General features: G+C 46.1%; 1 protein-coding gene across 1 annotated transcript in view; it reads left to right on the forward strand.

Moving 5' to 3' along the window:
* The first annotated feature begins 1,548 nt into the window (after positions 1 to 1,548).
* Positions 1,549 to 26,955, forward strand: part of SNX7 (sorting nexin 7) — a 61,536-nt gene continuing 36,129 nt past the window's right edge. The window contains exons 1-2 of the mRNA XM_036272883.1: positions 1,549 to 1,661; positions 20,983 to 21,165. Coding sequence (XP_036128776.1) covers positions 20,995 to 21,165 — 171 coding nt within the window. The 5' untranslated portion in view covers positions 1,549 to 1,661; positions 20,983 to 20,994. The remainder of the gene's footprint in view (positions 1,662 to 20,982; positions 21,166 to 26,955) is intronic.

Raw genomic sequence — 26,955 nt, forward strand, 5'->3', positions numbered from 1 at the left:
AAAGGAATGTGTCACTTGTTAAGTCTTCCTGAAAGAGATGGGATTGTAGTTAATTCCAAAGATGGACATTTCGGGAACAGGGAGGGTAAAGCAGGAGGGAGACTGGACATTCGTCTGAAGCAGACCATCCTGACTGAAGAAATGGGTGTGGGAACTGAAACCAACGAGAGGTACATCTGAATGGTTAAGAGGGTATATACTACTAAGGCCTGTCCTCTAATCAGAAATAGGACAATTCACTATTTCTTCAATTACCTTACATATATCTTTTAATTTGTTTAAAGTTAAAAATGTTAAACATTGGGCTAAATATTTTGCCAGGAAAGATTTGAGAAATCAAGCCTGAATTAGAGCCTCCTCCCGTGCTCTGTGCAAACTTCTCAGCCATTCTTTCCAGGGCCTTTGGGAAAAAAGAGCTGGGCCTAGGGGAGTAGAGAATAAAACCTGAAGATGGTTCCAAAATATACCAATTTGCATTACATTATTCCATTCTTTTTGGAATTTGGGTTTGTTTTTTTATCCTCACCCACTTTTTTATTCAGATGGAGCTGGAGGGAGGGAGGGAGGGAGAGAAGGAGAGAGAGAGACATCGACGTGAAAGGGACACATCTAGAGGCTGCCACCCGCACAACCCAACCCCGCACGACCCAACCAGAACCGGGGACCAACTGCAACCCAAGTACATGCCCTTAGCCGGAATAGAACCCGGATCTCTTTGGACCGCAGGCCGACGGTCTAACCGCTGAGCCAAGCCGGCCAGGGTGGAATTTGGTGTGGTTTTTTTTTTTTTTTTGACAAACAACAAGCAGTGAGCAGCTAATCACAGCTTTGCAATCAGAGCGCAGCCTGGAGATCGCGTCCAGGCGGCGGTGCCCAGTCCTGCCCCTTGATTCTTGCTCATGAACTTCAGGAAGGCTTCCAGGAGTAAAATTACATTTGAAAGTGGCTGAAAATTGTTTTTCAATCCAACTTTCCTGTCTTGAGAGTGAAATGACCACACAATCCGGTCACTGGGTCAAAAATCAATCCCAAAAGAGCGTTTCACGTCTTATTTTTATATTTGCATTAGCCTTAAAGAAAGAGTCCAAACCACAACGGGAAGAAAGGCAACCATTAACATCCAGGAAATACAATATTGGCTTTTTCTCTGGGCGGGACGGACGGGTGGGTCGCCTTCCAGCCCCGCCTGGATCCGCCGAGGGGGCGGGTCGCCGCGCCGGGACCCCCAAGCGCGCGCGGAAACCCCGCTGGGCAGCCTGAGGCCAGGTCGCGGCCGGGACGTTGCCAGGGTGCCCTCCCGCCCCGCCTTCGGGGACCCACGTCCCTCCCTGCGCCCGGCCGGGCCCCGGGCCAGGTGGGACGAGCCGGCGGCAGTTCCGCGTCTGCGCGCGGCCGGGGCTGGAGCGGGGCCGGGAGGCCGGGCTGCGCGGGAGCCAATGGGCGCGCTCGGGGGCCGGGCGGGCAGCGGGCGCCGCGGGCGCCGCGGGCGGCGGGCGCGCACTCTCGGGATGGAGGGCGAGCTCTCCGCGGCTCCGCGACGCTCCTCCGGCCTCCCTGACGGCGGGGCCGGCGGGGACGGCGGGGACAGCCCCTCCGCCCTGCTGCCGGCCGAGGCGCTGGACCTGGACGGGGACGAGGACGACCTGGAGGTGTTCAGTAAGGTGAGCGCGCGCGCCCGCCACGGTTCGGCCGCCCGGGGCTGGAGGTGGGTGGGTCCCCGCCGCCTCTCCCTCCTCTGCCTGCACTTTGGCCGCCCGCGGGCACGGCCGTAGCTTCGCGGAGTTTGCTGAATTGTGATTTGCCCCCTTTGATCTCCTTCCCTGAGGCTGACTTCTGGGGACAGTGCCCAAACCCGGAGGCGGTGGCCCAAAGTGCCCCGCCCCTAGCAGCTTTTTTTCCGAGCGTAACCAGCCGCACTCTGGAAGAAAGATCGCCCAAGTCTAGAGAAGTTACTCTTTTTTTTTAATCCTCACATATTTTTTCCATTGATTTTTAGATAGAGTGGGAGGGAGTGACAGGGGGAGAGAAATATGGATGTGACAGAGACATATCTATTGGTTGCCTCCTGCAGGACCCTGACCAGGGCCGGGATCGAATCTGCAACCCAGGTTCCTGCCCCTGACCGGGAATTGAACCTGAGACCCTCCGGTCCTCGGGCTGCCATTCTATCCACTGAACCAAACTGTCCACAGCTAGAGAAGTCACTCATGATTTCGTGTCTCTGGTTGTGGATTTGGGCTGGTTGTGGAATCGGGGTGGGGGACATCCGAAGTGCGTCTCAAGTCCAGCGGGAATAGATGCGCCAGGGAGTCCCCTCTTCCGGAGAAACCGTTTGGTGGTCCAACAGGAAGCTCCGCTGAGGAGCCAAGGATCTCAGACAGCAAGCTGCGGCCACCTGACCCACAGCCACCGCTTCTGTCCCCTGGCTCCCGGGACTCCAGGCCCCCAGGCCCCCTAATGTGTAGTGTAGTTGGAGAGAAACTGACTCGGGTTCATGGTGGACTAGTGTGTGCAGACTGTGGTTGCAATTTCTGTTTGCAGAAGGAAAATGCTTTTGGGAAGGGGGGCGTTGAATGTCACCCAAGTTTCTCACCTTGGCTGGTAGAAGACTTGCGATGACAACATTGAGTCGCCTGGGCAGTAGGTAAATGTTACCTTGAGGTGTTAGGTAAAGCAACAAATTTAACCATGGCTTTATTCTGGGAGAGCTCCTGAAGTCAGAAATGAACAATTATACTCTGACCTGAAAGAGGAATATGTAAAACTTTTCCCCCTTAAAATTAAATGAAAGAGCAAGCAGATTTGCAGTCCAGATGTTCAGCCAGTTTCAGTCTTGTGTTCTTGCTAAAGTCAGTTGACCTTTCAATGTGTTTAAATTGTAAAACGATGGAATTATTTAGGTTCACTTGTAAAAAGTTAACACTGCCTTTTGTCTTCCACTTATAGTCCATTTTCAGTGAGGACAGTCGGCCTCTTCTTTGCTTGCCTTCTAAGGTGCTATTAGTCTATGAACACCCAGGAGTGGTTCTGCATTGTGCAACTTCCAGCCTGGGAGCAGGCTGCGTGATGGGCGTGGCAACTGTGTATCAGTCCTCTGGGATCTTTTAATACTTGTCATAGGACTTCTTGTCCCAGATTCTAAGTGTTAAGAAAACCTGTTTTAACCAGCCCCTGATGTCAGAGGTGAATCCGAGATGAAGTTAGTGAAATCAAGCTTTAGATATTCATTTGCTTAGGTCTCTGGAAATATTGGGAGTTACTGGGAGCTGTTGGTGTTTTAGGTGGGAAGGGAATGACAGGTTGCAGCGTTCCTTTTATTTTATTGAACTTATTAGGGCGACATTGGTTAATAAAACCATACAGGTTTCAAGTAAAATCTTACCTTTTGCAACATCATGGATGGATCTTGAGAATATTATGCTAAGGGAGATAAGCCAGCCAGAGAAAGACAAATACCGTAAGATCTCACTTACATGTGGACTCTAATGAACAAAATGAACTAACTGAATTGAAGCAGACTCATAGCTACGTAGAACAGACTGACAGCTGCCAGAGGAGAGAGAGCATGATCTGGGAGTGAAAAAGGTGAAAGGATTAATAACAAAAAAGGAAGAAAAGAAAAAAAAAAAAAACCAGAAGCATTTCTGAGTAAGCCTTTCTGCTAAATTATTTCCAGCTGCCTCAGAAGAAAGATCTCTGAGATCTCCAGGGCTCCAATCAGTTGTTGAGATTTCTTTTTTTTCATTCTAAAAATAAAGTTGTCTTTCTACCTAGTTTGGTATTTGTGCTTTTGCATTATTTTAAAAAGAATATAAACCTCAGTCCCAAATACCTGGCTCGGCCCTGCCTGTCAGTTTCGACCCACCTGTGGCAGACCTTACGGCAGGCAAGTTGAGAGCCGCCTCCATAGACATGGGCCACACAGAGTAAGGTAAGGATATCAGGCTGGTTAAAGTCTGAAAAGAACACTTGGAAAATTTTTAAATAAACCGCCTGCTTATATTTCAGCAAGGAGAAATTTTCAACCATGAACCACAGTAGTTCTTGAAGCACGTTGGAGAAAGACCTCTGTGTTGGGCCCCGCTCTCTGGCTCGCCCGCCGGTGGGACTACAGTGGCCAGCCTGCTCCAGGGCGGCCTCAGGAGTTACTTCTGAAGAGCTAAGGTTCTGTTAGTCTGTTCACATCGACTGGCATAAGCAGTTTACATTTACAGTCATAGTCCCTTGTTCCCTTCGATAATTTGTGAATTTGTACCATGCCCCTGTCCAGAAACTGGTAAAGAGTAGGATCTTTGATTTATTATTTCTTTTTTCCCCACAGTATAGTACAAGTACGTGGCAAATACGCATTAAGCATTTTTACATAAATGCTGTGCTAAGAATTCTTTGGGAACAAAAGAGAAATGGAGGTGCAGTGCTGGTTACCAGGCCTTGGCGTGCAGGTGGAAGGCGGGGCAGGCACCCTGCATGCGCCCGAGTCAGGGAGAGGGGGGTGCACTGAGCTAAGCACTGCTCCAGGTTCCATGTCCTCTGGTGGGGAAAAACGGTGTCCAGTCTCGGGATCGCATGGAAGGCACAGAACACTGACGTAAAAGGTCAAGTCTAGGTGTTGGAAGGTAGGAGCACATAACCGATGAGTCAAGAAAAGAAAAAGGTTAAAAATTACAATGGTAGTGTAAGAATAGTGTTAGAACTGGGCCAGCTGAGGACAAAAGGGGCAAAGTTCTCTACATTTAAAGGAAAAAGTTCTCCTTTTGGAGGGGGAAGAATATATTATAGTAAAATAAGTTGACTTTATTTTCTGCTACGGAATATAATGTGTAGAAGAAACAGTAATTGAAACAGCATTGATAAAGAGGTCACATGAAACACTGAGATGCTTATCTGGTCCTCGGTAAATGATAGCTCTTGTATTCTGGACCATAAAATAAGATAAGATCTGTATCATGCATTATACTCAGGGATTTACAGATGTAATTACCCTCATTACCACTAGTCATCTTGGAGGAGTCATGGAATTCATGCATGGTGCCCCAAAGCTAGAGATAGCTAAATATTCTCTTTAAAAAAAAAAATGTTTTTTTTCTTTATTGACTTTAGAGAGAGAGGAAGGGAGAGGGAGAGAGAGCTAGATATTGATTGGCCACCTCCTGCATGCCCCCCACTGGGGATTTGGCCCACAACCTGGGCATGTTCCTTGACTGGGAATCGAACCAGCGACCTCTTGATGCATGGGTTGACGCTCAACCACTGGACCACACTGGCCAGGCTAAATATTCTTTTTAAAAATAATGGACAAAAAGGAAATTCTGGCAGGTATTGCAGTGGGCTTAATTTCAGTCTTCAGCAAAGCTATCAAAGCTACAGAACAATTTAGTATTTTGTTTATAAACAATTTGAAATAAAAGTGATCATGTTTTATAAGAATAATGGAAAATTAACATTGTCTTTATGATAAATCAGAAATATAACAATGAACGTGTGTATTTGAATATGGCTTTTGAAAGACCCATATTTTTGTGGAAAAAAACATTTTTGGAGGAATAATAGGATATACTTGTTGAGCTATCTGGTTCCCATATATGTTGGGTCTCTGTCAATCCAGAAATTCACTGTAGTGGTGGAGGGACATAATTGTACTATTCAACAATTCTACCAAATGTTTAGAAGAAGATATTGGAAGTTTGGGTATTGATTTTTCACATTTGTTCTCTGAGCCATCTCTATTTAGTTCCTATTGTGTGCCTGTATTGGTCATGACCCTAATAAGAATCAGAATTCTTTCCAGTGATTTATTTATTTATTATTGTTATTTTTTTATTCTCACCCAATGACATTTTTGCATTTATCTTCAGATAGAGTGGGAGGGAGAGAGAAAGAGAACATCAATGCGAGAGAGACACATCGAGTGGTTGCCGCCCACACGACCCCAACCAGGGCCAGGGACAAACTACAACCAAGGCTTGCGCCTCTAGCAGGAACCGAACCCGGGTCTCTCTGGCTCGCAGGCTGGTGCTCCAACCACTGAGCCAAACCGGCCAGGGCTCTTGCCAGTTATTTAAATGAAGATCATTTAATACAGGAACTAATCGTAGAAGTTTGGGCAGAATTCAGGAACAAATAAGGAATATCCTTGAATAAATGAGTGGTTTCCTACCTTGATGATCTACTGAAATATATAAAACACACACACATTGCACACTTACATATGCACCCATATGTAATGCACACGTGTATAGTGTGTACATGCATGAATGTGTATGTATGTACATATGTATTGTGTGTGTGTGTGCACTTACCATCTAGCACACAGTTATAGCAGGTAGGTCGTGTGTCCCCCTGCCCCTGGCCGACATACTGATCCTGCCTCTTACCATTTTGATGGTTAAAAAAAGGAACCACCAGAGCAAAGGGCTGATCTGGGGCTATTAATATTTCTCCCTCCAGAGCTGCTCTCTGCTGTCACTGGCTTCTAATGTGGTCAGTACTCATATATTCCTCCCAGCAGAGGATGAGTGGGCGAGGGAGGCAGGAAAAAAAGTCCTCAAGTTCTCAGTAGAATTAAAACAAGGACATTTCAGAGTAAGTCTGGGAGACCTGGTATAGGACCATTTTGTGTACAAGCATTCCTAGCGGTTTTCAGTGACTTATTTGCACAAAGACGTGATTTTGAGCCTAAACAGACGTGGCATTTTCAAGGTCACAGGGCATATTCACTGGACTGTGGTGGGAGCTGTCCATTTCACTGCTGCGGTGTCCCCACCCTCTGTCTTTAAAGGGGAATTGGCAGGTTTTGTCAGAAAGTGGCCGAGGGCTGTCGTCCGTTGGCAGGTGCCAGTGCCCTGGTACTGATCCAGGCGCGCTGTGTGGAGACAGAGCCGGAGGTCCTGTCTGGGCTCAGCAGAAGGCGGGCGTGGCCGTCAGCACTGTCGTCCGTTGGCACAGAGGTGAGGCGGCTGCCAGACCTTTGCCCCCAGGAAGGACATACACGAAGGGCATCCCTGCCCCCTCTGGCAGCCGTGGTCCAGGAACAGAGGCCGGGGAAGACTCAGCTCTTTTATGAAGAGTTACAATGAGCCAGGTGGATCGAATCAAGTTTTAAAGGTAAAACTGGAACCACTAGGTCACAAATACATGGAAACAAGTTGTAGGTCAATTGAAGAAAGAGCTTTCTCATGGAAGGTTCCAGGATGAAAGGGATTACTCAGTATGGCCATGAATCCTGTCACTAAGAATGTCCTACACAGGCTGGATGACTAACTGTCCCAGAAGAGAGGGCGGACTGTCCCTTTCCTCTAGTAAGAGGCTGTCACAGATGCAGTTTTAACTTCTAGATTTAACTGCAAGAGCAGTGGAAAGTCTTCTTTAGATGGTCCTACTCACCATCCGGCTGAGTCCCCAACTGCTCTGTGTTCCGCCTTCTCATTTCCCTTCTCTACCTGTTACCTTTTCCATGCGATTCTCTGCTGATGAGGTGTCTGGGATACAACACTGAGTGTTCCCTTCTATTACCCCTGGCAGCCACTCTCCGCACCCCTGTGTCTCTCGCCGTGCCCACCAGCTCGGTCTTCTGGCTGTCCCTGCAGTCGGCGCTGTCTCCGGTTTCCCTGCCGCAGGCAGTGCGGTTGCCTCTGAGGACCTCTGGTCTCGACCCCCCTCTAGGTGCTCCTGTGTGCCCGCAGCAGCCGGCTTCTAGAGCACGGAGCTCTCAGCCTTTGTCACATTGTGCCTGTCAGGGCTCTCGGTGCCCAGGCTCCTGGCTGTCCCCTCACCACCCTTCCTCTGCAGCCTGTCTGTGCAGAGTCAGCCCAGGTGCCCATCACACCCCCGGAGCGCGTTAGCACCCACTGCACATCGTGGGGCGGAGTCTGTGGGGTCACAGGGCTCCTCCGGAGTAGTCTGCACCTTGCAATTTGGAAAGCACTGCTCTGGGTCGGTCCACGTGCCATGACGTGAACTTGCTCCATAGTTTCCTACCTCTGTTTAGTTACTGTCAGGTCAACAAAGCAATACCCTTCCTGTTACCTCTGGTTCAATACAGAGCTGCCCCTTCCCTTAGAGCTTCTCCATCTCCAACTGAATTAATTTGTCCACTCTGCTCCTCATTAATACTGTTTCGAGTCTCATAAGTTCTGAATACATTAACTCAGAATTAATTCTGAATTAAATCAATACCTTATACATAGATATCTCTCTCCTCTAAAATTCTGGTTGCTTGTCTATCTCCAACAGGTTAAACTCCTTGAAGGTAGAAGAGTAGGAAATCTAAGTATTTATGGGATAAATACATTAGTGAATGACATGGCCTGTGACATTTTTCCTCTGTATCGTCCCAACTATTACTGTAATTTGTCACTAATCTGTTTTCAGTAAATTTGGTTTGTATTGTATTGGTCTTTTCTGGCAGGATACTAAGCTAGATAGAATGAAAACAAATTGGTCTTAATAAATGGTGAGTAAATGTTATTGCTGGATGACAGAGCTATGTTGAGTGTCAACCCGGACACACCATCTATCTGGACTGTATTTAAAGAAATAAACACAAAGCATAAAAAAATCCCCAATATTTATTTAGGAACCTTTTGTACTCCAAAAAATACATCTCTCTGGCTAATAACACCTATCTCAGTCGGGGGCGTGGCTGAAGGCCGTGGAACCCAGTCCAGCAGGAATATTAGGGAGTTTCCCAAGTAGATTGGGCGGCTGGGAGCGCAGGCGCAGAAAGAGAGGCACTCGAGGAAGCTACAGCCAACATTATGTTTGCCAAGGAGAGTGGATGTTGCATAGCCAAAAGGGGCAAGAACAAACCACGGGGAACTATCCGAAGGGCAACTGTAGTTCTTTTTTATTTTTTCTTTATTGATTTTAGAGAGAGAGGAAGGGAGAGGGAGAGAGAGAGAGAAACATCTATGAGAGAAAACATCAACTGGCTGCCTCTTGCATGCCCCCCACTGGGAATCGGGCCCACAACCTGGGCATGTGCCCTGACTGGGAATCGAACTGGTGACCTCTTGGTGCATGGGTCGATGCTCAACCACTGAACCACAATGGCCAGGCTGTAGTTCTTTTATGCAGACAACAGTATCACATTTATTTATGGTCAGTGGCAGTGGGGAAAATTATTACAAATATTTTGGAAAAATTATGTCGAAAGACTCCAGATTTGAACTTAACTATACTCTAAAGAAGAGACTGAGTTGCAAGGGTGCAGTTTTATTTTGGGATCCTTGCTGTTCTGATAGATGCTCTAACATCATTGTGACTGATGGACTGCTCCAGGCTCACAAGTGGCCAGGGGTGTCAGAAGGTGACACCCAGTAGCTGTGTGGTCGTAGGTGTCCACAGTGACTTACTATATCCCACTTGTTCCCAAGAAGATGTAAGATTAAAAATTGAAATAAACATCACAGTTACTCTTTAAGAGTATACTTTCAAGTTTTCTCAATAAACAAGTGAAAAGTTATCTGCTTTAAGCAGAACGTTTGATCAGCTCCCACACTGCATGTATCAGTCATGCTGGGCGACGCAGCGCTCTGTGGTGCTAGTCGAAAGGATATAGTTGGCACTAGCAAACAGTGACTCAGAGTCGGTAGCACACACTTACGGTGAAACAGAACATTAAACCAGTACTTTTTAAACTTGAACCTGAAATAATTTTATTTTTTCACTTTGTGAAATGCCTTGGTATGCCATACTATTTTTTATTGTTCTTTAACTAACTTTATTGAGGTATAATTTATATACCGTAAAATTCACCTATTTGGGGTGAATGATTTTGTTAAAATGAATTTACTGATTATAGAATCACTGTGAACCAACTTTAGAACATTTATATGTAACGCCCTCAATTCATCATGCCATTTCTAGTTAATCTCTGTTTTCACTCCCAACCATAGACAACATTAAAATCTACGATTTCCTGTCTCTATATATTTGCTTTTCAGGAAACTTCATATAAATGGAATCATATAACCTATGGTCTTTGTGCCTGATTTCTTTCATTTAGCATAATATTTTAGACTCATTTTTGTTGTAATTTTATTATTTACTTTGTCATTAATTTTTGATACAGAAATAACATTTTAAAATGAAAAACAGAGCTTAATTATTTAAAATGATACTTTAGGGGTCGAAATTCTGTCTAAAATGAAAATAAAAGCCTTATTAGGTGTGACCAGAACTAATGGCAAACTCTTGATGTGTGAATCTTCAAAACTAGAGAAGCAATCCTTAATTTGCTCATTTGTACTAACTCTGAGAAGGTTAAATGTGTGTACGTGTACATGCATGTGTATGTGTACGCGTATACATGTGTATATACGTCTATGTATTTAAGTGAACACTGCATGGTGTTTTCATCAGCTCTCACTAACCTGTGCTACAGTACAAGCAACCTCAAGGTGTCTGTGGCTGACCTACAATACAGACGTCCCTTCCTCTTGTACCTGTCAGCTGTGGCTGGGCTGTTCTGTTCCAGGGTTCGTGTCTCTTCACATCGTCTTCCTTTTGGGATTAAGACTAAAGGAGCGACCCCTCACTGGGACATGTCATTCCTGTGGAAGTAGGCAATGGCTCCCAAAGCTGCCCAGACACCTGCCATTATCCAAAGCAAGTCACTAGTTGGGTGCCCTCGGGTAGGAAGCGCCTTCATAGGAGGAACTGAAAGTTGCTTAGTAATTGACCAGGAGGTATGAGCCTCTCACAGGGAGACGCGGGGTCATTGGGAATAATTATTCCATCTCTCACAGTGATTCTGTGGCAAAGTTATAGGCAAATGGCATGTTGGACCTTTCAGAATAAGGAAAACCAATTTTTTTTTCTATAGTGTTAAATACGAAAACACATTTTTCACTAGGTAAGAAATTGCTCAAGTGTAATTGAGATAAATGGAGAGGCAGTCATAATTAATAACCTCCAATGGCTAATGCTTGTGAACAGTCTGAGGCCACACAGATCCTTAAAGACCTCTAGCTGTGCAACCAATGCCCTGCACTTGGACTTTGAGGTGCAACTTTTGTTTATCATGGAGGTCTTGCCCTCTTTTTTGCAAGACCTGAAAGATAAAAATGTGAATACGTAACAGTTCTGACGCGGTGAATCTGAAAATGAGTTTGTTTGGTTATACCTTTATTACAACCTGTGGTTTGGCGGTCACCTCCTTTCTGGTCCTCCAACAGTCTGAGTCCTTTCCTGCCTCAGGCCTGTTGGTCCCCTCCCCTCTGGGTTTTCGGTGGCGGGGTCCTTCCCTGTGCCCTCCTTGAGGACTCCTCCCTGGACGGCTCTGTCCACAGCATCCCTCTTGCTACCTGCCTTAACCCTTGACCCCAGCAACCCAGGTCACTTTCTCTGGAATGTGCTTTCTTGGCTACCAGCACTTAGTCATAGCTGGAATTATTTTCCTGTGCTTATTTGTTTATTAGTTGTCGCCCTACCCGTAACTAAAGTGTAAGCTCGTGAGAACAGGAACCATGTGAGACACGGCCACTGTTGTATCCCCAGCCCAGGGCCAGACACGGGGTGACATCCACCGAATGTTTGTCAAATGGAGAAAAGCTGACACGAGGTGCTTCCTGGGTATGCCTTTAGGGGCAGCGGTGGGGTGGTGGTGGAGTGCCAGTTCTGGGAGAGCTGGCCACGCCCCGGTGCCACAGGGGCGTGTCTGAGACGGTGAGGACCTCCCTCACTGCCATCGGGTTTGGGAGGGTAAATGAGATGATCCGAGGACGTGGTGCTAAGGCTCCGTGCACACAGTGTTTGCTGCTGTGGTATATAAGATTCATGGTTTCCGCTTTATACCCATCCGTTCTGCATTTGTAGTGAGACCGTCAGAGAACCACAGAAATATATTTGTTTCTATATTTAAGGAGCTTATACTTATTTGAGGGAGGATATTGTGGTCATATATTGACGGTGTGGGTGGGGATATATAGACTAGTACTTAGACTAAACATGAAAATTACGAAAAACATCCCAGGGGGTGAGAGGCGCCCGTGAAGGCACAGTGAAGGAGGCGGGACACTTCGTTTAAATGACGAGCGCATCGCTTTCCTGACGTTTGCGAGCGAATTCTGGCGTTTCCTCAGGCTGTGCTGGCCGCACCCCCTTGCGCGAGTCACCCCGGAGGTGTCTGCCTTGCTGGCGGAGGTGTCTGCCTTGCTGGCGGTGTGGCTGGGTCTCAGGCCCAGCCCGTCCCTGGGGCCACCGGACAGCGAGCTGGCGGGGGAGCGGGTGTGCTGACCGCACCAGCGTCCACGCCAGCCCTGTGGGTGCGCCCGCTGGCCACGCCCCTGGCAACCGGCTTGTGGCCCCGAGCTGGGCTGCAGTGTCACCGCCGCGGGAGCGTGTTCCTCCTCGTGGGGAGTTCTGCTCGGCACCGCCGGGGCCGCAGTGGGTGCTGCTGCGTCTGCTACTGTGCCCCAGCCTGTTACTTGTGCTTTCCCTGTCCTGGCTTCCACGTGCAGTCACCCTCAGGAGGTGATTAAACGTTCATTGTGAGTGTGTGTGTGTGTGTGTGTGTGTCTGAGGGTGAAAACAAGCCCCTAGACAACTGCAGATGCAAAAATCTAGAGCGGACTCTCCTGCCGACCTAGCAATGATCAAGAGGAAAACCGGAAAGAAAAGTAATGTACAGTTTTCAATAATCAAGACTGTATCTTTGCTCTGGTTGGTTTGGCTCAGTGGTAGAGTGTCAGCCCGTGGACCAATGAGTTACAGGTTCGATTCTGGCCAAGGGCACATTCCTTGGTTGCGGTTCGGTCTCCGGCTTTGGTCGGGTAGTATAGGAGGCAACCAGTCGATGTGTCCTCATATCAATGTTTCTCTCTCTCTCTCTACCTGAAGATAAATAGAGAAATATCCCTGGGTGAGGATTAAAGAATATATCCGTACCCTATTTGATCATACCATTTTTATGCTTTAAAAATTTTTTAAATGATTTTTATTATAGAATTTTATTTTATTTTATTTTTTGCACACCAGGAAATGTTCTTTTTTGTGTTTAATCCTCACCTGAGGATATTTTTCCATTGATTTTTTTTTTTTAAGAGGAAGGGAGGGAGAGAGAGAGAGAGAAAAAAAAAGCAATGTGAGAGAGACACATAGATTGGTTTCTTCCCACACAATCCTGACTAGGGCCACGGATCAAACCTGCAACCCAGGTGCGTGCCCTTGACTAGGAATCGAACCCGCTGAGCCAAACCAGCCAGAGCTATTGTAGAATATTTTAATGCATACAAAAGAATATGTACAAAAGTGTATGTATATTATATCTGTCTCTATATTATATACCTATATGACAACTATAGTGTACAGTAGGGGTGAACAGCCAGTGGGCCAGATCTGGTCTGCTTTGTAAATAAAGTTTTATTGGCATTCACCATGCCTATTCATTCATGTACTGCCTCTGACTACATTCACACTACAGTGGCTAAGGTGACACAGACCAGATGGCCCCTGAGGTCCAGATTTTCCATCTGGCCCTTTTTGGAAAGTGTCTGCAGACTGCTAGTAATAGAATAATAAAATTTGCATCCATGTTCCCATGACTGAACTCAGGACATAAAACAGAATGCCAAATTTTGATGTTCCTGGGTGGCATTCCCCCAGATGATTTTTCATCTACTTAAAGGAAAATAATAATCTGAACTTTGTTCATCATTTGTTTGGTTTTCATAAAAGTTTTTTTATTAATATTTTTTTTCTTTATTGATTTTAGAGAGAGAAGAAGGGAGAGAGAGAGAGATGGAAACATCGATGAGAGAGAACATCGATTGACTACCTCCTGCATACTCCCCACTGGCACTGGGCCCACAACCTGGGCATGTGCCCTGATCGGGAATCAAACCGGCGACCTCTTGGTGCATGGGTCGGCACTCAACCACTGAGCCACACTGGCCAGACTCATAAAAGTTTATATATGTATCTTGAAGCAATATGTTTTAAGGATTTATTCGATTTTGGATGTTGTATGTTTTAGGGCTTAATAATGATATCGTCCTGTATAAATTCTTCTCTGCTTGGCTTCCCCCCAGCACCCACAAGTAGTTTATGAGGTTGACCTAGGTTCCCGCATGAAGGTGTAGTTGGCTTTCACTTCTGGGCAGTGGAACATACTGTGCGGATCGTGGTGAGGTTTACAGAAGATGATTCACAGCATGTGCCCTGACTGGGAATCGAGTTGGTGACCCCTTGCTGCATGGGTCGCCGCCCAACCACTGAGCCACACTAGCGGGCCAGAGACTTTTTTTTCTTTTTGCCAGAGGGGAAAATTATATCAAATAAAATTATGTGAAAAATTTCTATGGTCAGTATATAGCTTCACAGTACACAAAACCTGAGGAAGTCCAAGTACACTCAAGGCAACACAGTTGGGAAATGGAAATGCTAGATACACAAAAATGGGTAAATAAATGATGGTCTGTACATGCACATACAAGAGTAGATACTGCACACCACTGGAAAACACATTAGAGTGCCGTGTGGTGTGCCCCTTTATAGAGCACAGCAGGCTGGCCCCTCCAGGCACATGTGGCGTGGTGTTCCGCAGAAGGCCTTTCTCATTTGTTATATTATTATAAGCAGGCAGATTGGAAGGAGTCATAAACCAAAACACAGCTGCCAAGTCTAAGTTTAGGCCCATCGAGATGAGTGTCCCTGGGAACAGCCTGCTCCTCCACCCTTCCGCTGGAAGTCGCTTCCCCCTGGGGTCTGGGCGCGGCTTCGCGGGCCTCAGCAGACCCTTCCGTGGCCCTCCGTGCCTGCACTCGGTCCCTCACCCTGCTCGCTGACGCTCCCTCCACGCGTCGGAAGGAAACAGCTGTGCGCAGGTGGTAGGTGTCTTTGGAGCTCTGGACTGTCCAGGACGGGCCCAGGTGTTCCCAAGTGGCATTTGCTGAGGGCTGTTAAGGACGGACACCTTTAAAGAGACCATCTCTCACCTTTAACTTGTGGTGTTTATTTCCTGAGAATTCAAATACTGGCAAACCCTTGTTTGTTTTAAACTTCAGCCGTGAGTTTCATTTATTGCAATAATAGGACTTTGAAAACACCTGACTTCATGCAAAACATCTCTCAGAAGTCACTGGAGTTGAGTGTTAGCCTGTCCAGGGTGGGAGCGAGGCTGAGCTGCTTTAATCACCCTTCCTTCCTTGGATGTTCCCGTGTACAGCTCTGGAAATGCTGTGGGTTTGCTCGGGACGCCGCCACGCAGTGCCACCGGTTAGGTGTCTCAAACCGCAGGGTTTGTTTTCTCGCCGTCTGGAGCTGGAAGTGTGAAGTCAGGAAGCCCGCAGTGTTGGTTCCTGTTTGGGCAGTGAGGGAGCCTGTGTCCCAGGCCTCTCCCTTGGCTTGAAGGTGCTCACCTCCCCCTGTGTCTCCACATCGTCCTCCGTGGGTGTCTGTGCCCAACATCCCTTCTTTATAAAGACACCAGCCTCAGTGCATCAGGACCTACCCCATGGCCACATGCTAACTTGATGACCTCTGTACAGACCCTTTCTCCAAGTAAAGTCACGTTCTTAGGTGCCAGGGGACTTCAACTAACAGATTTTAGAAGGACACAATTCGAGTCAGAACACATGCTCAAAATAAACCAAAAGTAATAGTGAGGAAAACTTACCCTTGTGACTTTATTGGTAAATTTCAATATCAAATCAGTACAATTCCAGTGTTTTTTTTTCTTCCAGTAAAGTCACTTAAGAGGTTTCTCTTACCGTAGGTGTGCTGGGTTGGAGTGAAGATAAAAAGACAACGACGTCCCACACACGTTGGATTCTCTACCACACGTTATTCTCATCTCAGCCACCCCAAGACCTTGTTGAGTGTGTGTGTGTATGTGCGTGTGTGTGGTCTCTGTGTGTTTTCACTATGTTGGCTATAGGAAAGATATTTCATGTTATTTAAGTAGAGCTTTACCACATAGATAATTACCCTTTTGGTTTATTCTCTTGAAGAAAAAAATGAAAAGATCCATTTTAATTATCTAGAAGATCATAAGCTAATGGGCATATATCCAGTCGCTAAGAATGAATGAATGTGTAAATGAGGTTGTGGTGTGGGGGACCGAAGGGGCTGGTAGGAGACAGAGGCACCCATCAGTGTGGAGTGAGGCCTTTGCTTGGAAAAAAACAAATCTTGGTTTATTTCTCCAGAAGCACCAACCACGGAAGGTTCCGTGGAGTTCTTTTGTGGTTAAGTGCTTCTTTGGATCATTTCAAACTCTTATTTTCTTCACTTATTCGCGTCCAAATGTAAATCCTTTCAGTATTAGCATATTTTCTTCCCTTTTATTTTTGAAGTTAATCTAAAACACTTTGGGTAGTCAGTTTTATTGAGCTTTTAAGAATGTTTTTGAGTGATTCATAGTCATTTAAATCCTTCTAAAATCTTGGATGTTGCTAAATTTCAGCCTGTAATTTTCTTCCTTTGCTCCATATTGAAGCATATTTTTATGACACCGCACTACACCCATTGCAATGGTGAGCCTTTGTCAATTCATGCACATCTCTCCCACGCTGCCAAAGGGCGCGTTGTAAGCAGGAGAAAGGATGCTAAATTGTGGAGCAGGTACAAGGAGCGGGTCGTGGTGAGCCGAGAGGGCACCTGCACAGATGCTGGAGCACCTTTGCCCATCAGCCCAACATCTGCCAGCCTAAAAACTGCCGTTTCTATGAAATGGTTATCGAGAGATCTTTGTACATGCTGATGGCACATTTATTTGGACCCTCTGGTTTTTAATGGCTGCTTAGTATTCCATGGTCTGGGCATCCCGTGATTTATTTCCCATGCGCCTCTGTCAGATTTTCACATGTTCCATGAACTGTGTCACTTTGATGAGTTAAGAAAAAAACCTAATGTCATCCAGGTCTTCTGCCCAAATGACCCTCGACAACTCTTTTCATTTATTATAGTAGTTTGTACTGCCTCTGAACACGACGTAAGATGTTGACTCTAACATTTTTAATATTTTTAAAAAGTACATGTTTATTTTAGACTATTGGGGAATACAGAAACTCATGTGAAAATATAAAATTCAACAGCAATCAGAACACTTGGAATAATTTTAAACTTTTTTTTGATATAACTGTAAGTTCATCCACATCGAGTACGTCCTCCCTCCCTCTACCCCTCCCCCTTCCCTCTTTAACCCCGCCCCCTTTTCTCTCTACCCTCTCTCATATACACTAATGTACATTAGAATCTACTTTGAACACAAATTTTGTAACCTACTATTTTCTCTGAATAATGCATTGAGCCCTTTTCCAAGTTACTGTACATTCCTCTAAACAGTGGTTCTCAACCTTCCTGATGCCACGACCCTTTAATACGGTTCCTCATGTTGTGGTGTCCCCTAACCGTAAAATTATTTTCGTTGCTACTTCATAACTGTAATTTTGCTACTGTTATGTCTTAGGTGACCCCTGTGAAAGGGTCGTTTGATCCCTAAAGGGGTCATGACCCACAGGTTGAGAACTGCTGCTCTAAAACATTACTCGTAATCACTTTATTGTATCCTATCATAGGGACATACTGTAACTTAGTTCACTAAACTCTTGTAAGACTTTCATGAACTCTGTTTTTGTTTGTCTGATTAACCCATAGGTAGCTGATCTTCAGTGTTTTTGGTCCAAGTCATGCCATCCTTTCACAAGTTTTTTGTAATCACCATAATCTGAACCTTCTTAGTAAAAAAAAAAAAACTATTGTTCTTGTCTCTTTATGTAGTGTGTCTGATCTAGTGTTGCTAATATTGTACTGAAGGCTTAACCCAGACGCCGAACTGTGGCTCATGTCACTCATTGTGCAGGGGGAGCCTTGAGATACTATTGTTGCTTCGAAAGCATTTAAGTTGATTTGAGGGAAAAACAAGCCCATATTATGATTTCAGACCTCATTTATAACACTACAAAAATTATCTATTATTAAAATACCAGAATTTTGCTACATTTTACTGCTTGAATGCACTTGGAAGTTGTAATATTTTAGCCTCGTGAGAGAGATTTTGGAGATCGTCAAGCCCAGCTCCTCAGTTACCTGGAAGGGCTGAGTGAATTGTTCCAGGTCACCTTGACCCTAGTCCGTGAGAACCCGCTCGGCTCCTTTACGTCCCTTCCTCAGGACCGGCCAGCTCCGTGCGAAGCTGGGGTAGGCTCTGTTGCAGAGTTGATCTGTTACCTTTGGTCTTTTCATCACAACAGACAAATATTTGACAAATCTATATTCTTACTTTTGGAGAAAAGAGGGATGTGAAAGAGAAAGTGCAGAGCTGGAGAAGAGGTTGCCACCGAAGAACAAATGTTACACTGAGGGTGTTTCATCTTCGCTTATAGATGAGGCGTGGCTTGTATTTAAACTTCACTGCATATTATCTTTTTGCTTTATTTAATTAAAAAAATTAACATGTATGCCCTGGCCAGTTTGGTTCAGCGGTTAGAGCGTCAGCCTGTGGTCCAGAGAGACCCGGGTTTGGTTCCCGCTAAGGGCGCGTACCTCGGTTGCAGTTTGTCCCCGGCCCTGGTTGGTTGTGCGGGTGACAGCCACTTGATGTGTCCCTTTCACGTTGATGTCTCTCTCTCTCTCTCTCTCTCTCTCTCTTTCTCTCTCTCCCACTCTATCTGAACAAAAAGTGGAAAAATGTCCTCGGGTGAGGATTAAAAAATAAAATTAACATGTAGCTTTTCCTTTCCCTTTATTTAAAAACAAACTATTGAAGGTGCCTGAGGGAATGGCCATGTATCCAAGAAGTAGCCAGTGGGACGGGGCTGAGGAGGGGCCAGGGTGGTTGGGAGTGAGTGGTCAGGGCTGAGCACGCAGCTGGGGTGGCCGGGAGTGTGGTCACACACAGGGGCACTGGGCAGACAAGCAGATGTGTTCAGGATAACGGGGGCCAGACCTTGCTGGAGGGCAGTCACAAGTGCGGAAGGGGGAAGGCTGGGATAAGCCCTGGCTCGCCGTGGTGTTAATATCTACTTGTGTTTCCATCTGGACGTACCTAGGCCCAGGTGTGTGTGTACATCGCACATCTATTCCTAGCACTTATTCTTGGTTTCTAAATACCAGTCTCCTCCGAAAGCCAGGGTCCTTGGAGAAATGGCCAATTCCAGGGCCGGGGCCGGGAAAACACTCGATTCGCCGGAAAAGCCTTTTTGTGCCAGAAAGCAGAGCACCCAAGAAATAGTGAAGGCACAATTGAAACGCAAGTGCCAGCTCCCTTAGGCAGGTTTTGAACAATCTGAACATCCAAATAAATGATGATATTAATAGATTGTAGCCTACTGAGTAAAATAGGAATCTGTGCATCTCTTCTCATACATTTAATTGACTAAACAAATAAAGACTTTATCTTCCTTAGTAGGCAACTTGATATCAGAATTTAAAAGCCAGGTATTTGGCCCAGCTGGTATGGCTCAGTGGTTGAGCACTGACCCATGCACCAAGAGGTCGCCGGTTTGATTCCCGGTCAGGACACATGCCCAGGTTTGGGCCCGATCCCCAGTGCGGGGCATGCAGGAGGCGGCCAATCGATGTTCTCTCTCATCGATGTTTCTGTCTCTTTCTCCCTCTACCTTCCTCTCTCTCTAAAAATCAATGAATAAAAGCCAGGTATTTGTCACTGGAACCGAGGAGGGCGGCGGGACCACCAGTCTGGACTGGAGCTCGGCCTCGCGTCCGAGGGGTCCGGCGTGAGCACTGCTGGAGCGAGGGGCTGCATTCTCCCTCTTCATTTGTCTTTGTTTTATCTGCAGCCCAGTGGGACGATTTGCCTCTTGAAAATGATAAATATACTTTTCATTTGGAAATAATTTCAGACTTGGAGAAAGGTTGGGAGAAAACACGGAGAACCCAGATGTCCCAATGATTACCATTTTCACAACTTCCTCGGTCTCTGTAAATTGAGGACCTTGGAGGCATGTTTTATTGCTCCTGGGTAGGTCTGTGTGTAGGACACTTGCCTCTGGTGTCACAGTACAAATATCCAAATCAGAAAGGAAACGTTGACACGGTACCACATTCTAATCCCCACACCGGTCCACGTTTCTCCAGTGGTCCCAGTAATACCCTTTAGGGGTTCATCTATTTTTAAGCATTCCAGTCTCTCTTCTTGTAGTTTGGTTTGTTTGTGAATCTTTCACATCAGAGGCTATTTACCTATTAGGTGTTTGGGAGTTCCTGCACCACGCAATTAAGTTGAGTGGATGTTCAGTACGCATGGTGGGCTTCCCTGCAGGGAGCCTCAGAGGAGACCGGGTGATCACCGCCAGTTCTTTCCTGGAGTGATCAGCTAGGAGAGGAAACCTCCAGCCAGCTTCCTGCCAACATTCTTGGGCCAGCGAGGCGAGCGGCCCGGGAGCCCTGCTGTCTAGGCGGCAGGACTTGGCCTGGAGGTCTGTGTTTCTCAGGGCCCCCCCACCCTGCCTGGGACCCAGAGTTCAGACACACTGCAGACAGGAGACTTGCAGTTTTCTGCATGATTGAGGGGAAAGGTCACCTGCTCACTGACTCTTTTTTGTGTTTGTTTTACTAGCTTTTCAATCAATCCTCCAGTGTTAGCTCCACCCCCACTCTATGTCCATGGTTTCTGGGACTCTAATTCTGAGTCTCCCTGGGGTTCTTGGTCGTAAATGTGCCTCTTTCTCCCTAATTTACCATTTTCTCCTAGGGTTACTTTTCAGCTTTCTCTGCACTGATGTTTCAGTTACCCCTAGACAATCGGATTTCCAGTTCCCAAAAAGTCAGCTTTGCTTGGTCTCTTCTTTCTACCTTGAGGCTTTATGCGTTTTTGGTCTTGTTTTATTTTTTATTTCTTTGTTTCTTTGCTTCACAAGGAGCTGAGATAAAAATAAATGTTCACCATACCCTATTGAACCAAGAATCCGATTACCCTTTTTGTTCTTGACGTATTTCATTCATCATTGTGGTGTCTGAGAAAAAAATTTTAACTCTTTTTTCCTGTAGATGTTCATATCTGACTGTCTTGTTCCTCAGGATGCTTCGCTGATGGACATGAATTCCTTAAGCCCTTTGATGCCAACATCCCCTTTGTCCATGATCAACCAGGTCAAGTTTGAGGATGAGCCAGATCTGAAGGATCTCTTCATCACGGTCGATGAACCCGAGAGCCACGTCACCACCATTGAAACCTTCATCACGTACAGGATCATCACTAAGGTAAACACTCAATGGACATTCTCTTGAGTTCCATCGCCGTCTTTGAACTTCGGAAGTGCTTCTTGTTCGCTGTGACTCAGCATTACGGAGTCTTTGCCCAGTTGACTCGTGGTTTTTCCTCAACCATTTTGGGTAAGATGTGGCATCTTATCTACGCTTCTCTTGCTCTGTATCAACAGTCAGCGTCGAGATAACTCGAGTAACTGTCACTCATGTTTTAGGAGTTGTGCTTCTTAAAATAGGAACATTTAAAGTTTTTCATTTCAAACATTATAAAGAATTATCTTTGGAAAAGAAGAACCTCAGTTTGCTAATAAAAAGAACACTGAGTTAAAAACACAGTGTGACCCTGGCTGGTTTGGCTCAGCGGTTAGAGCATCAGCCTGTAGACCAGAGAGTCCCGGGTTCAGTTCCCGCAAAGGGCACGTACCTCGGTTGCAGTTTGTCCCCGGCCCTGGTTGAGGTTGTGTAGGTGGCAACCAGTCAATGTGCCTCTCTCACATCAATGTTTCTCTCTCTCTCTCTTCCTCCTACTCTCCCTCCCACTGTATCTGAAGATAAATGCATAAATTTCCTCGGGTGAGGATAAAAACAAACAAAAAAACACACATGTCTTCTGAAGATTAAAGGAAATACTTGTGTTTGTTGCTCAGAGCAAAGCAAGAGGCGTCTTCACCACACGCACGAGGTGCTGCTGTTTTCCAGTCGGTCCGGCGCAGGAGCTCCAGAGCCCAGGGGTCCCTCGTCCTAGGACAGGCTACGCAGGGAGACTTTACCTTGGACAAAATAAAACAGCCCCATGGTATAACCATGTTATTTTTATCCTCATTTATTAATTGCTTTTTAGAGAGAGAGGAGGGAAGAGAGAAAGAGAAACATCGGTTTGTGGTTCCACTTATTTATGCATTCATTGGTTCATTCTTGTGTGTGCCCTGACCAGAGATTGAACCCATGACTTTGGTGTATTGGGATGATGCTCTAGCCAACTGAGCTACCGGGCCAGGGTGAGTATAACCGTTCAGAGAAGACCTGGTATCACAGCAGCCTTTCCGGATTGCACTGAGAAGTTGTGATTTCTGTTATGAAGTGCCCCCTGCATCACTGGGAGCTGACGAGGTTTAGGACTGCCTTCCGGTCACCTCGTCCAATGAGACTTCCCAGCCCTGCCAGCTGCGCCCTCAGGATGCACGGCCTGAGCTCTCTGCTCAGATCCTCCAGGTCCCTCTCGGCTCCTCACTTCCTACGCAACAGGCAAACGCCTTTGTCGGCACACACAGCACTCTCCGCTGGTGTCCACGCACCAGGCAGCTCATCGCTACTCCCTGTCGGTGTCTCTGGCTCCCTGAGTGGCGGGGTCTTTCTTGCTCTCCTGGCTTTGCGGACGCTTCCTTCGGTCTGGTATGCCCTGTCCCCTCAAACAGAACAGTGACTGTTTCTTTCTGAAAGACCCCCTCAGAAGGATGCTCACCCCTGCCCCCTCACCCCTGCAGGCACAGAACTTCTGTTTCCTCCTCCTGCTCCACCTGAGCTCTTCAGTCATTGGAGTCAGTGTGGCAAAGACAGTGAAAGCCTGTAGTCAGTCCTTCTGAGCCCGTGTTTCATCTGTAAACGGAAATGGTACAGACCCCGGGGCTGCAGTGCTGCCGTGAGAGTTGACGCAGGACAGGCAATCCATGTGGCACAGCATAGGGCTGACTCACCGGTCTTCGGCCATGGTCACCTGCCCGCACCTGGGCAGATAACTACCTGTTTGTGTTTATTCCCAAGAGTATGTGAGCCTCCCAAGGAAGGTGACCGTATCTTAGTTTTTTTCTATGATTCCAAACACAATCTTTATTGGGTTATTTGGATATACTAAGAAAACAATTTGAGCCCGGCCAGTGTGGCTCAGTGGTTGAGCTTCGACCCATGCACCAAGAGGTCGCTGGTTCAATTCCCGGTCCGGGCATATGCCCAGGTTGTGGGCTTGATCCCCAGTGGGGGGCATGGAGGAGGCAGCCAGTCAGTGTTCTCTCTCATTGATGTTTCTATCTCTCTCTCCCCTTCCTTCCTCTTTCTCTGAAAGCAATAAAAAGAAAAAAGAAAGCAATTTGCGTGAGTGAAGAACTTCTCGGTGTCACAGACGTGGCCTGGGGTTGGATCTTGATTCCTCCCCTTCCTTGCTGTGTATCTTGGGTGACTTAATCCACCTCTCTACGCTTAGTTTCCTCATTTGTAAAGAAGATAACAGCATTACAGTCTTAGGGTCTTTGTGATATTCGTGCAGACATAGTACTGAGAGTCGAGGCAGATTTCTCCTGTTCCTGCTGTTATAATTATAACCATCCCATCGTCATCCTTTCCAGCGAAGGATTTCTGAAACAGTTATTTTCTCATCACTAGTTCCTCTTAGAAAGACGCCTTCTCAGCCACCCAGTGCGTTTCCTTCTGATGTAGCTCACAGTTCTCGTGGGTGTCCCTGTGTCCCTCCTCTCGAATGCAGACACGGGGACAGCGTGACGTGAGCTACGTGCACTAAGCGCACCGCCCGGCGATGCTCTCACTTCAGGCCACAGCCCCCGGGACCTGCAGGCGCGGCTAGCCCTGTCCTGGGGCCGGCGCACGGCCCTGCTGGAAGTTGAACCCGGGTTCCACACATCAAGATTCGCCGGGTTGGGGTTTAACCCGGACCGTTTGTGTTCGTACTACATGTTTCCTGCTCACTTTCTGTGCATCTCGTCTTCCAGTTTCACTCTGATGCATTCAGTGTCTTTGTTCTACTTTTAATTATTCTTACCACATCCTAGTATATAGACTGTACCTACATATCAGACTGTGCATTGCGGGCACAAATACATACCATTTCGCAGATGTGTAGCATCTCTTCACACAGTGTCTCCTTCGTTATCAAGGCCCCACTCTCTCGTGGACTCCACGAGGTTCGCTGAGCGCCAGTCACATCCCAGGCACTGGGCTGGTACATCAAGGCGATGCCAGCAACCCACGCAATCACCCTCTGCCTTCCTGCAGCTTCAATTATAGGCTTAACTACCGGATTATAAACACTAGGGCAGAGAAATACAGCATTTTTGAGCATGGGGTACCCCATCTAATTTCGAGGTTCAGAAATGGCTTCCCTGAGTTTTTGTTTCATAGGTTATAAGGATAGCTGCACATAGACATACTTAGGAATACGTGAGAATGTCTGTAAACGATTATATCAGGAAACCATGGTCCTGGCGTCTGTTGCCCTGTGGGAAATTATGTTTTATTCCCCAGATTGGACTATCTCAGGGGCCTGCATGAAAAAACTACTTTCTCTTTTGGAGATCTAGGAGTGTGTCTTTCCTCGGTGCATTTAGAAGTGAGCACCAAGTTTAATGAGAGTTTTTCCTCACACATGCTCATCGTGAAGACAAACCCGTAAATGCCCACCAGTGTGCAGGTGGGCTTAAAGCATATTCTTGATTCTAAGATGCATTTTCCCTCAAAAACAGTTTTCTATATCCTCAGAGCTAAGAGTAACTGTTCTTGACCAAAGGTCAGAGTTTGTTTAGTGAATGCATGTTGGGGTGTAGATCTCATGAGTCCATAGTCCTAAACTCCAAGTTCCCAAGCATTTGTGGTAAGACGGAAAATTAAACACCATTTACTGTAGCTTCCACGGAACACTGTATTGTAGACTAGAAGCGTTATTTGTGCTCCGAATGAGCTTCTTAGAACACACCTGCTTTCCGAGTTCGAGGTCGGTTGTCAGCTCCCATTGTGCGGCATCTATCTGTCTTCAAGTGACCCAAATTGGCCACTTTAGATGGGACGACAGTTCTGTCCCTGCTGCAGGGAAATGAGTTATGATCTGAACCCAGCTGATAGCACTTGTTTTCCCTGTGATAGTCATATGTCTGTCTTACAGCCTTTCAGGGGCAGGGAGTCTGACCGTGGGAAGGAGGAAGGAGCGCCTGCCCTCGGGCCCGCGCTCCCCCAGCTGGCGCGTCTCCTAGGGCCCCTGCGAGCCCCCGACAGCGACGGACACAGAGCCACGGTCCCGGGACTTCATTACATCTTCCTCTGGTTCTACGTTCACTTAAAGTGTTAGAAATTCTTGAGGACATATAAAGCTCCATTTTAACGCCCAGTTTTTTAGTTTTCTCGTTTTTAGTTATGTCAGTTTATTTATTTTTTCCTGGAAATTGGTAGTGAACCTTTACATATGTGCCTGGTACAAGGAGGTGTTCAATAAATAATTTTTTTAAATATTTTTTTATTGGTTTAGAGAGAGGAAGGGAGAGGGAGAGAGAGATAGAAACATCAATGAGAGAACATTAACTGGCTGCCTCCTGCATGCCCCACACTGGGGGGCCCACAACCTGGGCCCACAACCTGGGCACGTGCCCTGACTGGGAATGAAACCTGCCACCTCTTGGTGCATGGGTTGACGCTCAACCAGTGAACCACACCAGCTGGGCTCAATAAATATGCATAAATATATTTTTAATCCTTACCCTTGGATGTTTTTCTATTTACCTTCAGATAGAGTGGGTGGGAGGGAGATGAAGAGAGAAACATCGATATGAAAGAGACACATCGACTGGTTGCCTCCCGCACAACTCTGACCAGGTCGGAATGTACGTGCCCTTGCCTGGAATCAAACCCAAGAGTCATTGGTCTGCAGGCCGACACTCTAACCGCTGAGCTGAATCGGCCAGGGCTTAATGAGTGACTCTATAAACTATGTTCAGTGTGCGTATGTATGTTTGCATCTGTATATTTGCATGTGCATGTACACACACCAACTCATATATATTGTTTATCTACATCTCTTCTAGATTTAATTTTGCTATTTTTATCATTTCTATAACCTGTCCTGTTTTGCATAATACTTAAGATTTTATAATGTTTTGTGAACATTTAGTTCTTTAGACTTCTGCATTTCACTTCCACTTTTCCACTAAAAAGGGAACATTTTACTAAGCTGCATTGTGCAATATTCTAAGCATGCATTTTGAAAGAAGAAACCTTGGAAAGTATAGCTTATGTGAGCCTTGTTTCATGACAATTAAGATTGCTTATGACTTGACCTGCTGAATTCTACAACTGTGTTTATCTCTGTGGGGGACATATTTCTGGGGAGTGTGAAATAGGTGTGCAATGTTATTCCATCTGTACTCCAGCGAAATCTCAACCTTAATATCACTGTGTACAATCTTTAGTATGCAAAAATTCAGTTAAATAGGTCATTGGTGGGACTGACTGACTTCTGAGAGGTGAGTATGCATCAGTCTGTTTTTGTATCTGGCTTAGACTTTGGTAGTAGAAGTGAGGTTGATACTGTATCCAGGTTCTGGTCATATGTGTTGGCATAGGTTTTTGGTTTGTTGACAACAGATATTTTAATATACTTGCTTAGATTCTGGAAGTGAAGACTATAACTCAAATTAAAATTCCTTGAGAAATGACAGGAACCTTTTTTCACATCAAATCCCCATTAATAACATTTTTACAACAGTAGGTAAAATCACTCCATAAAATGTTAGAATTTTCATAGATTCAAAGCAAATTTTAGCAAAGCAATTCATTCGAGCAAATTCCAGGAAAACATTTTTTTTCTCAGTTGTGTTCAATTTCTTTTCCAAATTGCAGTAATGGGACTTCCCTCAAATTCTGAATTCCAATCATCTCGAGAAAAGACATATATTTGAAACCTAAATTCAGAACACTCTCTCGTTAGCAGGGAAGTCGTGCCAACGAGAGTGGTGGTGGCATCGTGTGGAAGGCAGATGGGCTAAGGCAGGTTTTTCCGTTTGGATTTTA

Source organism: Molossus molossus, unplaced genomic scaffold, assembly GCF_014108415.1.
Source record: "Molossus molossus isolate mMolMol1 unplaced genomic scaffold, mMolMol1.p scaffold_m16_p_20, whole genome shotgun sequence".
Taxonomy (NCBI): domain Eukaryota; kingdom Metazoa; phylum Chordata; class Mammalia; order Chiroptera; family Molossidae; genus Molossus; species Molossus molossus.